Source organism: Anopheles coustani, chromosome 3, assembly GCF_943734705.1.
Source record: "Anopheles coustani chromosome 3, idAnoCousDA_361_x.2, whole genome shotgun sequence".
NCBI lineage: Eukaryota > Metazoa > Arthropoda > Insecta > Diptera > Culicidae > Anopheles > Anopheles coustani.
Window position 1 is genome coordinate 28,043,350 of NC_071288.1, and position 14,258 is coordinate 28,057,607.

The 14,258-nt window shown below is 47.6% G+C and overlaps 2 protein-coding genes across 2 annotated transcripts in view; both read left to right on the top strand.

Annotated features, from left to right (window-relative positions):
• Positions 1–14,258, top strand: part of LOC131259180 (small ribosomal subunit protein mS33) — a 162,771-nt gene that overhangs the window by 121,969 nt on the left and 26,544 nt on the right. The gene's annotated exons all lie outside the window — the stretch shown is intronic.
• Positions 1–14,258, top strand: part of LOC131259173 (serine proteinase stubble) — a 55,683-nt gene that overhangs the window by 15,519 nt on the left and 25,906 nt on the right. Inside the window, exon 2 of the mRNA XM_058260609.1 lies at positions 9,462–9,518. Coding sequence (XP_058116592.1) covers positions 9,506–9,518 — 13 coding nt within the window. The 5' untranslated portion in view covers positions 9,462–9,505. The remainder of the gene's footprint in view (positions 1–9,461; positions 9,519–14,258) is intronic.

Here is a 14,258-nt window from a genome sequence, read left to right on the forward strand (position 1 = left end):
TTAGTGGTGGAGGCTGCTGACGCACACTGCCACGATTGGCCCCATCTCTTAGACGAAAGGGAATCGCACCCGACGAAGGAGGAAAAAAGTTTGCGTGGAGGCGCAAACGTTTGGCGAACCCGACGCGTCCAATAACAAATAGCTGTACCTAATAGGCCGCGGTCCCTAATGGCCGGTGTTCTGCACCGATTCGAGCGCCAATCGGGCGAGGGATGCGTGCAAAAATGAAACCAATCGAAGCGGGGGTAAAATCAAACCCATAAACACCTCCATTATACATCTGGAGCAGCATGTGGTTCGTTTTTTTGTTTTTCCTTCTTGCTCCCGTTCAGGATCCCATTTACATTGCCTCCCCTTCCCCCTTCCGGCCACGACGTGACAAACGTGTGAAAAATCTCATTTACTTGTTTACCATGCTTGGAAGCAGATGATGGATGCCGAGCAGGTTGTAATTGCTTATATCGATTTGTTTCCTACGATAGCACCATTTGTTTAATGAGGATGGAGGTGTAACAAGCAAACAGAATTGTCCCTAGAAAGTAGTTTCCACATGATCGGTGACTGTACGAGGAAAACGTTTAGGTTGTAGTCAATTAATGTACACACTTTTCATTTACAGTTCCAGTTGATTGCTTTACGCTCCACATTGGCTTATGTGAAATGATGAAAGATGTGACAAATCACTTCAAAGTCCGCAGAATCTCATTAAAAGTGTTCACTTCATTATGAAATTGTAAAACTGAACCAATTATGGGTATGATCAGTGGGGAAAATAATATAACTTACCACAGTTTCCATTAATCCAACTCGTCAAGACAAGTCGATCGGGACTGACACAAATGACTCGTCGATCGATGGTTCCATTTTTAGCACCCGGATTCTGCACCATCTCCGGCCGCATTAGCCCTTTGGGAAAAATGGACTCGACTTCGGAGAACAGTTTCCCCGCCTCCCTCCCGCCGCTGCTGCTGCTGCTGCTGCTGCAAAAGTTGCTCCCGACAGCTTGTTTGTTTCCTTTCGCATTGGTCTGCCCTCCCCCCACGTCAGATGCGCAATCGTGCCGGCTGAACATTTAATTGCTGGACACGCAAAATGAAATCGAATCCAATCCGTGCCCGGGGACCGCACTGGACCGGAGAAATCCTAACACCGTCCGTGGCCACGGCTGGTTCGCTACAGGTTTGCGTGTGACTTGTCCGTTTTCGTGCCGAACAGACCCCCAGGTCGCCAGCCTTCCCGCCGAGGGCTTCGCCAGCGCCCTCGCAGCCGAAAACGAAAGAGAAACTGATTGTTACTAATCACTCCGCCGTTCGTGGCGGCTTCTTCTGCTTCTTCGGGTGGTGAGATTTCTTCCCCCTCCTCTCTACACGCTGTCCGGTTGGCGTTGCAAGTTGAGACAGCTTCTCGCGAACATGTCTACACGGCTTAGGCTCGCACAACACCGCGGACATTGCTCGCCAGCGACGACAACGACGATGATGGTGGTGTTGATGATGATGATGATGATTGGCATTCCAAAGCGCCGGAACCGGACTCCGGCGGGCTGCTCCGGTGTAGCTTTCTTCTGGCCATCCTATCGAGGGGGGTCCGCTTAAATGGTCAGCTGGTCCCAAGGACTCCTGGTCTGCCGCCAAACCGACAATGGGGCTTCCCGTTTACTGATGGACTGTCCACCGGACGACAGTTCCAGTCCCGGCCCGGCAAGGTGCTTCAATTGTAAAACCAGTACTCGCCCCCAGACTGCGCCTGCAGATTGTGCTTTTAATTAGAAGCATCAAATAAAAACAAATACACCGGCCGGTTAGTGATGGCCGTCGTTCGGTTTTGTTGCGCCATTCGACGCAGAAGTGCAGTTACAGTGTTTCTTTTATGATCACCTGCCCGCAGGAGTGGCCACGAAGGAGAGAGAGAGAAAGAGCGGAAAGGTTTAGTAACCTGCCGGGAGTCTATCTCCCCAGCCAGGACTGCTGCTCATTAGCTCGATAAGAGGTGCTGTTTGCATATTTCGCTTTATCCCTGGCGATTGCTCATTATCGTTGATTTATCGTACCGAACGACATTCGGCCTCGTTACGCAAAAACGTAGAAATACAGTGGGGCAGCAGATCGGAATGGCTCGGAAGTCATTTGGCGTCCCGTGAGTATCGTGTGTAATGGATCCCTGGATTATTGCCTTCCCAGGGCCACAAGGTGGTGTTTTGTTTTGTGCTTGCCTTCAAACGATCGTTCGCTTTTATAGTCAGAATCGTGCTATAACGGTTTCGTAGAAACTACTAAACACTTTGGCTCATGAATGAAACCCGGCTGCCTTTTTACTTTCGTAAGGGCGCTCTTTATTCCGTCCCAAATGTTTGTGAATGAAGTCCGCGCGGGTTTTTATTACGTCCGTGCACCGAGGTCAAGTGACGATTGCTGAATTAATTATCCCAGCAACGCCCCGAAACGCACACCATCAATCATCGGCAAAAGGGACCGTCCGCTTCGCGCCACGGACAGAGCGCGGAGCTGTCGAACGTCAATATATGCAAATAATCATGCGAACTCATGCCCTTCGTTCCCCCAAAACAGACGACCGGCATCGGCTGGTGAAAGGAGTTTTGACTGTTAACGTTTGCACGTTCGTTCGGGGAGTATCAACAAAGAGGCAAAAAACATGAAGCAAAAACAGACCTACATTTGACATCTTCATTCAGGTTGTAGCTTGATGCAACCCACGGGTTTGGGCTTTACCCACAGGACCCACACAGGTCCTCATCATCGCCATTGATTGATTGGCAGCCTCCCGGGATTGGTTTCGCGGACGGTGGGTAGGGTTGTGCGGTGATTAATGGTGCGAATGATAATTGCTTATGTCAAACCACTTGGCCCGAACTCTTTCCGCAACTCATCGGTGACTTTCTTCCCGTTGGTCGACCCGTCAACATGTCTTTCTCAGATGTCAGAGCCCCGAATTCGTGAAGGTCACTCATAACCTCAAAAGTGGTGCAGGTCCTGTTCCGGCGCTGTAAGCTGTACATATCACTTCGTGTCCGTTAAAGAAACACCACCTGCTACTATCGCGCGTTGCTCATCTGCCGTCGGTCGACGAGTGCGTGTGCCATACATCGTGCGCGATGCTGATCGTGTCGTCGATTAGCGCAACACTGCCAACATCAGTTGCACACTGCTCCACTGGGAACGGCATACCTGCTTGCCTTGCGTCCGATTTCCGGGATTAGAAGGGACTGGTGGATGGAGGTGGATGTCCCGATAGGTGTTCCAAAAAAGGGAACTGTCTTTCGGAGTCACTCAGCCGCCGCCGTTTGATCATGTTCGCCACCAGCGTTTGGTTTTTGTGGTTCGTTGTAGCGTTTCGACCAAGGATCATTCTCTACCCGACGACCAGATCTTGGGGCGCTCAAGCGCAAGAACAAATCCTGGAAGCAGCTGCCGGAATAGGGACGCCAAAACGCGCCAACTACCAACATGCGGATGCGAAAACTAACCCTCCCGTATCCCGCCGACCTGTCAGAATGGATAACGGCAACTAACTCCCCGCACCTGGCCCCGTTTCGTTTTCTTCCGATGAACTGCCTCAACCTATCACTGTCGCAAGCCATCAGCAGCTACTGTCCTTCCAAGGAGGCCTGCAGGGACCGCTGGGACGACCGAGGCGACGCCGGTTTGGCATTCTTTCGGGCTCCCGTCCGGACCGGACTACTCGGTCCCGGTCGCCAGTGTCGGTTGTCGGTGAGTGATAAATGACAAGACATCACGATAGGTATTCTATTCGTTCTGACGTACGCGCGGCGACGGCGGGCACCTACCGAGGGTTCCCTCCCGCCCGCCCGAAGGTGTCGTTGGACGTTTCATAAAGCGGGCCCCAGGCCTCGCCGGGTCTGAGCTCGATATGCGTGCGCATAGAATGGACCGCTGAAGAATAGACAACGCAACACGCGATAGATACCATCACGGTCTGGGAAGGAGCCTGGAGACCGAGGACCAACCGGGAAAGGCCGGCGATTATTCGCTGCGGTCTCGGTCCGCGTGTGGTTGTGAAACGGTCGGTGGGACTTGGGGACGTGCAACCTGCCGGTGCTACTGTATCAATTTACCCCCGTGAAGGAGGTCAACTTTGATTACCTTCTGGTTTTGGTTGATCGGTAGCATCGGACGCTTTTCTTCGCGGCGGCAACGTGTCGATAGAACTTTTGCCATAAGGACGATAGAGTTTGTTGATGTATTTTTCCTCGCTGAACTCGGGAACTGTTGGGTAAAGATTTAACAGTTGTATGACCTACAGTAATCCGCATTAGCATACGATTTATTAGGTTGGAGTACGAATATAAGAAACCATAATTTGTTTTCTAACCTAGTCCAACCTTAATAATGTCTCATATATTTTAAGTTTCTTTTTCTTAACCAATTAGTAATTCCAATGCTCAAACCCCCATCTTTCAAAACATAATCTTTCAATTTGGCATAATTACATCTCCTTTTCTTTCCTCTTCAAAGCGCTCTCGCTTGGCTACTGCACTTTTCTCACTAATATTGTCGCCGATCGCAAATGGAAACTTTATCCGAATGGCCACCAAGAAGGTCGCATCTTCAGGCGATTGTTTCGCCGCGATAGTATCAAATGTTACCTCGACCCTTTTCGCTACCTTTTGATAGAAGCCATTCGGGTCTCTCTCTTTCCCTGGCTAAGCATCGCTCGCTGGGGCATCTTTTCATGTTTCTACCCATCAAATCCCCGCAAGAAAGTAGTGACGCTGCCTCCAAAGTCGCAGCGGCGGAAGCTTTCTAGAAAGCATCGATGTACGTTTTATCTTTTCCTCCAGCGAGTGACGATACGGGTTCGCAACAAAAGATACTTCAAACCCAAACCTCAGTCACCGCTCGGAATGTGTTCGGTCGGAAAAGCAGAAAAAGTTGGGACAAAACAAGAAGAGCTCCGAAGGATAGCCTTCGTGTGCGTCTTGATTAGGTTTTTGTTTACATTTCGCACGCTTCTTCGCACTTTCCAGACCCTTGGATGATGAGGTGTTGATTTACACATGGCGTGCGATGGGACGCTTCATCTATTTGACGTTACTGGAGCCAGCAACCTCGGGCCCGGTCTCCGAACCGAAACCAACCGATTCCCCGCTGTCCCGCTATTTCTGCGAACCTGACTTCGGTGGTATCCCATCTCGGAGGGATGGGACGTTGTCGTTGTGAGCTCGCGGAAAATTATTAAATAATTGTCAAGTGATGCGCCACGGGATTTGGCGAGGGGCCACCGGGGGAGGATTTGGGAAAATCCTGACTGAGATTAGCGTAAACCATGGAATTGAACTGCTTGAGCTGATGAACATATCTCGTGCTCATCTATTCCATAGTTCATGTTTTCGTGCGAGTGCGAGGGTTCCAGGGTTAATCTCATTTTAATATGCAATGAATAAAACACTCCGAAAATCCTTCGTCCGTAGGTACAATTTATGGGCGATTACTGGAGGCTAAAGTGGCTCGTTGAAACGCAACCTGATCGTAAGCTATGGCTGTAAGCTGCATAGTGCACAGCTTTAACGGTATCTAACAACTTAAGTTGTGTTGCAAAATAAATAATAAAAAGATTAAGGGATTTTGTTTATTACCAAGTTCCAATCCTCTTATCTTCTTTGTCTTAAGCAGTAACTCTATTTATTTTTCTGATCATGCAAACGAATCTCAACGGTAGGCCTTTGTAATTTTAATTTCTTCGAACGTATCAATGAATATCTCAATTAAATCTGAGAGTTTGAGTGGTTGATCTTTCTCCTTGGGAGCAATCAAATCGCTGCCCTTTGTGTTCAATTCCGACTGCACTTTGATTGATATAGTTGAGCGGGAAACGGGAGCTTGATCCGAACCTCCGATCAAAACCTCAGACCACCCGGTAGCAAAGGCGCCTATTTGCCTTGCTCGCGCCCATTCGCTGAAGGTCGACTGCACTTCTTGGGCGACATTAATAGCGCAATTGACTTACCATCACCACCAAATAGCCTTCCACCGGGAAGCGATGGGAGTTGCATTCGTGCATAGCTAATGAATTATTATTCCGAACGGTCTATTATTTTGATGTGCTACTGATTGGTTAATAAATTATATTAAACTACGGGCGTGCGCCAACCGTGCGCCTCGAAGCGAATGGTGGTACCTAAATGCCAGGCGCCTCCACCACCCAGCCCCGTTTGCGAGCGTGCGAGCTGTCGGAACAACCCCACCATTTGACTGCCAGCGCGACGGCAAAGCTGCAAGCAGCTACAATTGCAACCAGTGCAACCGCTTTCCTAAAGCCACACGGTGGAAAGAACAACGCGAGAAAATAAAAGGCGCAAAAAGGAATCGGCGCGGCGCAAGAGCGAATCTTCGAGCTCGGAAAGATCGGAAGCAACCCCCCGGCCGGCTGCAATGGGGCGTTTGCATGCCAATGATGTTTCTAGATGGCTGGCAAGTGGAGTGTTTTCTGCTATTTAGTCGAATCCGACACCGGCACGTCGTACGATTGATCTTTTGATGGAGAAGCGGGAAGTGAGACAAACAAACCATTTATTTATTCCGCCACAGTTTGGCTGATTCTTTAGCTTTGGAACAGAACGATCGTTATAAGTTATTTTCTGCATAAGACTGGTACTTTGACATTCAACAAAGCCGAGTTTAGAAATCCATTTGATGTCGTATACCTTTTTCTTCGCATCTAAAAATAGCATCAATGGTGCCATTTCTCTCGTAGCATGATTGATTTTAAATTTAAAGAAAAATAATTTCAAACGGTATTACATAACCGACGCTACAGTGCACGTGAGCTCGACAGAAGTCATGGAGATTATATTGGACACACCGTAATAATGGTGTGTTAAGCGGCTAACAAGCTATTCATTGCCGAATTTCGTTCTGATCTGCCGTTCCGCCTCAGAAATCATTAGCAACAACAAAGAACCGTACGTAACGAACCGAACCCGAGTGTGTGTGTATGCAGCCGTGTATCTTCGCCACATGGGGCTGCGTTCTTGCAGACTTCGCAGTCCATTTTTCACCTCGCCAAAAGTCGAAAACCGAATTCCCCGATCGGCAGAACGGCGGCGGTCAGGTTCCCCGAAGAAGAACCGGTACACCTGATGACGCGCCGGACCGTTCGACCGTGCGTTCTACGTTTTTGGTCGGCGAACCTAACGGCGGATGTTACGGCCGCGCAAGATCGTATCGAATCCAGCGTGTCTCGGCTTTGGGGCCGCTCCCGGAAGACAGACGAAAATTAACAACGACAAACCTAATGGGTGTGCTCGTGATCATGAATTACGATTGTCCACCGTGACCGTGGCGAGAAGCGTCGTCGCTGGTGTTGAACGAGAACCCTTCCCCGGGCCGTGATGTTCAACCGACTCTAGATAGTTTCGTATGTGTGTGTGTGTTTGTGTCGAAGGAAGGAATCCGCCGGTGGAATGCTCCGGTGATCCAGAATCGTCAAAACTGACCGATTCGCTGGCAAAGAACCGTTGGTGTAATTATTGGCCCGCGAGCGAGTTTTCATGCAATCCTTGCAGTTGGAGCGAAGAAGTCGGTGACCGCTTCCGTCACGTCGTAAAGTCTACGCGGCACGGCAAGCTAAAGCCGTCCGATGGCCTAGTTCCGATGGCGTGCGGCATCAAAATCGAACTAGAACCAGATTAAGTACCGATCGTCTCCAGCAGCATCATATACTGGTTAGCCACATCCCTATTCGTGGACAGGGACTGCCTCTAGACGAGGGCCTAATTAAGACGAGAAAATAGCTGATGAGCGTAAGTAATTAAAACTCGTGTTCTTAAGCACCAGCAACTGAGTACTTCTTGTGTACTTTTTAGTTAGTTTGTAGAGTTGCAGTCGAGAGGCAATACCATATGTTGTTGCATTTCAGAATGCTCGTTTTGACAGAGGATTCCTTCGCATTTGCAATCACCTGCTTTAACAGAATGTCTTTATTTTCTGGATATAATGCGTGTATATTTAGCGTTATGCGTTTATATTTACCACTTGGTGACAAAAATTCAGCCCTCCACTATGGAGATGTTTATCTAAAACAGCATCAACATACATTCCACGGATGGACAATTTACGCTTTCACTTCGGTACGATCTAATTGTTCTCCCTAGAGTGTTTACCCCGCTTCCGGTGAGCCTAAGGAACTGTTGCACCTGGCATCCCTAGCATTCGCATTGGCGCATACCGGGAAGAAGGTGTCAACATCATTAAGAACACTTACAACTTCATGAACAACCCGTACCATCAGGAGCCGAAGGAGGGCGTAGAGTGGGACACTTCGGGAAGATCGGATCTGATTCCACCATTCAAAGCCGTAGGTGACGCCGGCGTTGTTGAAGCGCGACAAAAACCAGCCTGCCTGCCTGCTGTTGCAAATCGTAATTTTTCCGTTTAATCTGATAATTGTTTTGATCATTTTCCGGCCGCTTGCACCTGGGGAGGGCCGTTAATCTGCGGCAGGCGAGAGCGGTACGGGACACGCTGTAGCGCGCGGCTCACTGCGACGGAAGCCAACCGGCGTGAGATGACGATAGGGAAAGGCGAAAGACGCTGGCAAGAAAATCATGATCCCCGTGATGAACACGTTCCGAGACTCCGGGTGCGCATAATGAGCCTCGGAAGATGCACTGTGACGCTGCACTGGTAGCGGCCGTGTATCCAAACACTCGAGTGGCGCCGTACCAGCATCTTCGCCACAGATTCCGGGAGGTAGACCTAACAGAAGATAGCACTACCTTATTTTTTCTTCCCCCCTGCATCTGTGCAACTGCTCACAGTGAGTTGATTAAAATTCTTGTGGGCAGGAAACAAAATACAACAACGCAAAAAAAACCCAAACACACACACACTCACGTACACTTTGAGCTTCATTATTCGCAAATTGGTCGGACGGGTTCGATCGGTTCGTTAGGAACCGGAAAGGGAGAAAAATACCTGCCGAATTGAATAACCGTCGTCGGCGGATGAGGCCCGGTCATTGCCGATCGATTGAATGAGGAGCCAGTGTTTGCGGTAAGGAAAAAGCATCCATGCTGCGGTCATTGGCAGAAACGATTGAACTGATGGACCTCCGACACGCCATCGGCCCTGTGGTGCACCTTCTTGCACCACCCTTGCCGAAGGGACCTTTCATTTCCTCTGTTTTTTTTATCAAAATTTCGCGCAGGATCTTGTTAAAATTACGGCTTAATTATCGTGCCAATGCATCGATCGTTAGGGACGGCCGGTAATTGACGGTATCAGTGGAGACATATTACGCGGTCACCGGGGACGTTGCTAGCGATAGGAAACGGGAAAACGTGCTCGGGCACAGTTCCTTTTAGACATTGTTTGGCAGAGTTCGACCATCATGATAACAGGACCGTTTTAATTACTGCGAACAGCACTTAATGTGTTTCATACCGGACTTCTTATTAACGCATTGTTTTGTTTCCTCTGCAGGACAACTGATATGGTCATATAAATGTCGCTTAAAAAGGCTTTCGATGGTGGATATAGGTAAGTTATCGTTTTCTTCTCTTTTTCTTCATGTTTTATTGTTTTCGTGCATATTTCCTTTCTCAACCATTTTTAATTATATAAAATTAAGCACTCGGAAGATCTTAATTGTATGTAACCAATTATCGCCCTAACACGTTTTCTAGCTCTTGAGGATTAAAGGGGCGATCGGTGGTAAATGTTCACAAATTTACACTGCCTTCTTAGCACCCTGGTTCACCCTTCTCTCTTCCATGGCAAACGTTCTTAGTCAGCTCGCTTAGCTCCTTAAAAACAATTAGCACGGAAACTTTACAAACCACAACTAATCGATCGCGGGTGATTCCCCGGGAGTTCGGCACCATTTGCTAATTAGAGAATATGCTCCGAAAGTCGAGCTTTTGCTTTGGCACGAACAGAGATCGCTTCGCATAGGTTCGGTTTGCCGGTTTGGTCTATGCCCGTTTTCGGATGTAAAGCCTCACGAGGCGCGGACCGAATTTGCGTGAGATGTTAGAAAGAGGCAAGATTTACGATTCGCAGCCATATAAATCAATCAAAGCTCTGGCTGGCGACGGCGTTGGGGTTCGGACGGATCGACGTTTTATTTTGAGCGTCGCTGACGGACCGAACGGTCGACATCGATATTGGGAATTATTTTTCTCTTTTCTTTATATTGCCGATCAACCCTCCAACAGACGCTTCCCCTGATGGTGGCTGCGATCGTTTCTGCACAGCGTAAAATACGAAAATTTATGCTAATAATCCTCCCCTCCTTCCCCATGCCATCACGCTCTTCCCTCTCTCCCTCCCTTATCGGCGGTGAATTTCTACCAATCAATTAAAAACATTATCAACCAATCGATCCGACGTGATGGAAACGAATTTGACGGACCTCAGGACCCCGGTACACTTTGTTGGCTCAGTGTGTGTGTGTGTGTGTGTGTCTGCTAAGGAAAACGTGCTAATACGATCAAGTCGCTGCTGGCTTCCCGATGATGAATGTTGAAGGCTCGTCAGCGTCGCCTGTTCCGAGGCCGACAGGCCGTATTCCTCAACCGAAAAACCTTTTTTCGCTGCTTCGCTAATGAATTTGATAATCTACCGACATTCGTCATACTTTTATTGAGCGTTCCGTTCGATCGATCAAGCGCGGGAAGGAAAGTGAATGAAACATTAAATTTCTTTTCGAGGCTCAAAAGCACGAATTTGATTAAAAAAAAAAATACGGAAAAATAAGATATATGCGTTTCAGTATTTTCGCTTTCACTCCGATGCATTTCAATGAAATGTTTGTTTTTATTTTCTGTTTTATTGATCCTTTGCTTTAAACTCATTAGTGTCCTTCGTGTTCTGAATTTGAAGAGCATGAAATTCACAGTTTAAAGCGCGCCGGATCCTAAGGAAACACATAAATGTCAACTAAATTTTCAAAAACATGCCAATCAATGCAAAATATCAACCTCTCTAAAAATCTAGACCTTACGCAGCTCATCGCAAGTCCTTCTCGACCGTCGTGGGAAGGAAAAACGTCTTCGTTTTTGATTAATAACCGCAATTTGTTTGTCTTTTGATGCTCTTCATCTTCTTTTCCTTGTTTGATTCCTATTTTGTTTATGATGCGTAATTTTTCGGTAAAATCTTCCGTCGCTTCCACAAGGCATCTTCTGCGTCGCGACTTTTCATCAGGCTCCCGGGGTATTACCGAATCCTGTCGTAAAATGCAAATCGCTATAACCGCCCAGAGTCGAGCGCGGAACGGTGAAATCAATTTTTGCGAGGGTTGAGCGATTTTTCTCAACTCGACCGACATTTATCATCTCGAAGTCTTCCGAAAAGGCGCACGGTGCTCCGGTTTATTGCACGCTCTCCCCACACACCCGTTTTTGGCAAACCGTATCAAATCATCGGAATCTCAGAACCTACAGGGGACACTGTCACCTAATTTCGTACGATCTGGTGATAGATTTGTGGCAGGGTGACTATAATTTGCATGCATTACGGAGCGGAGCTCGAACGATCGATAGGCAAAAATACATCGCCGTTAAGCTGTGGGCAAAGAATTAGATCACGGTCCGCCCGAACCTCACCGTGTTCCCTGGATCGTTCGTTCGCTCTTTTCACCCGCAAAAAAAAGCGTCACCAGAACCGGGGCTGGATTTGATAGATTATTTCACTATGTTTTATGCTAAGCGTTTTGAATCGCTTTTTTCCGGCCGCCCGGCGAACCCGGGTCCGAAAAATCGGCGTGGGCGGTCAGGTTTTTGTGTCTTTTTACTTTTCCACATAGGAAATCCGCGATGAGAGCAAACAGATTATCGATCGCTGATTTGATCGCCGGGAACCATCGTGCGATCGGTCCGCCTCGGAAAGGGCGGGTGGAGGATGCGGTGGTTTTCGGGAGGTTCGGAAGGTTTTATGGAGGGCCCCGAACCGAGCGCGCAATAAATAGGCCAATCGGGGCTCGCGTGCGTTCCCGCGCGGAATTGATGTTGGCGTGCACTGTAAAGTTTAGAGGAAAAACAACTCCATCACTCCATAATCTTTGGATTCTGGTGCGACAAAAGAGAAATGGTACACCGATCCCTGTCGGCAAGTGTCGCCGGATCGAACGACGGGGACGACGACGACAATCGGGGTTTTCGCACGGTCCGCGATCGGTGTCGTTCATCATATATATCCATCATCGAGTTCGAAAGCATCGTCATAACGGTGCGGCACGTTGTAACAGATTGGAATAGTGTATACATACCCTTTTCCTACATTTTGTGACCCATGTAGTGTAACATTTACATAAAATTGTGCTGGTGGTGCAACAAGCGTTTGTGTGCAAGATAAATAAGTGATTAAAGTAATTAAAAGTGCTTAACAGATGTATAAATGTCTGTGAATAAGTCATAAAACTTCCCAAAAGTGAATTGAACTAAACCATTGTTTAAAAATAATATCCAACAACCTCTTAAAGATAAGACACTACAATAATTTATGCCGTGTTTTATGTTTAACGATCGTTGGAAAACAAATGTAGCGCCACTCATTTATCTGCGATCGCCAACGCGATGGATTTAAATCGATTCAAGATTATGTTAATTTGTCGATCAATTTGCCGTTTAAACAACAACCAGATAATCCAGCTTGGCGCAATCTGTTAATGCTCAATCGTTCGGCGCAACGAAACTATAGAGCTGTTTAAAGAGGTACATGACATCATCAGTTAACATTTTAGTTTTTATTGGTTTGAATCGCACACCGACAGGCTGGCACTTGTGGATAAGATATAACGGAGAAACTGGTTAGGATTTCCACCGGGTTTGCGAGGGTGAGTCCTAAGGCAGCACCAGGCAAATGCAATGCCAAATAAGAAAAAAATATACAACTCTCACTTTCGATCGTTCCGCCAACTGCAAACGAACCGTTGGGATCGAAACGGTTGCAGACAGTTTCAGGGTGGATTTTTCCCTATCTGATGTGCAACAAATAAAAGCGGCCCGGCGAATTCCCCGGGCACTCCATGCTACCGTAGAGCACCTCATGGTGTTCTGTTATGTTGTTCGACACGATCATTGCGGGTCGGTGTGATAGCAAAGGACTGCTGTGGCGTGGGGAAACAACATGGATCGTTCGGTGTCGGGGAAGTAACGGGAGAAAAAAGCTGTGAAACCCACACCCCAGCGCACAGCCACCGAGTCGAACGATAACATAAACAAATTGATTAGTCGTGTAGGCTTGGGGTGCAAGCTGATCTGCATGCCCTCGACGTTGTCGATGCTGAGTCTCCTAGGCTGCTTTCGTTACAGCCGACCGTAGCGTGGACTGAAGATGTAAAGGTGTGCATGAAGAGGGATCTTTCTTCCCCGATCTGCACTCTTGCTGTTGGAGTGAGGAAGGCATGGAACATCATTCAACCGGTGTAATCCGCAGTGGTCTTTCCGACAGTGTTTGCATCGAGTTGAAATGATTTCGATGTTTGGCTTAATTTAATCCGTTAATCATCGGTTGTTGCTTGCCGTAGAGTATCGCTAGTCCATCACTTTTTCACCACAACTATAGGAGTGTTGTTATTGTAAAGAGAAAAGAAAAACCGGCCTGCCAGGTGCGTTTGGGTGGCTACAAAATATGCTAATCCCAACTGATGATTCGGGTGAGCGCTACCGAAAGTATCGCCCAACACGCGCTGCTGCATTTAGATCGTGGTGCAGCATCTGGCTGCTGAATATTTATGTCACAAATCGTCCGCAGCTAAATGTGAAAGATTGCTTCAAATTAAGGGTTTACCGGAGAGGCAAGGAGTTTTCATCTGCCCTCCATCCTCTAAGCTAATTGGAGACGATGAGACACTTTCAACGATGATTCACTGGCTCTACTGCACTTGGTGGTGATATATCGTTGGCACGACACCGTTTTCAGCTCCTGTTGGGTGGATTTTTCTTTTGTGTATTAAAATTTTTTGGGAAATTGTTCCTCAAGTCCATGGAAAATTAAACCTGCAGTAATTGATTCCCATTTGGTTGCGAACGTTTCGAAAACCGAGAAAGCATTTGGTGAATCCTGAATGTATGCAACTTGTGCTACACCGTTACGGTACGTTCGTTTTAGTAACGCTCGCCAAATATCTCGAGGCAAGGATTTTTAAGGTAATTATCTTATTATCTGTAAATAAATGCAATTATCTTAAGGACATGGTTGAACGAACGGCAATCAAGATGAGTTTGTGAGATAATGTATCAATTTTGTACTGGAGGCAAGTTTTGGTGCATTGTG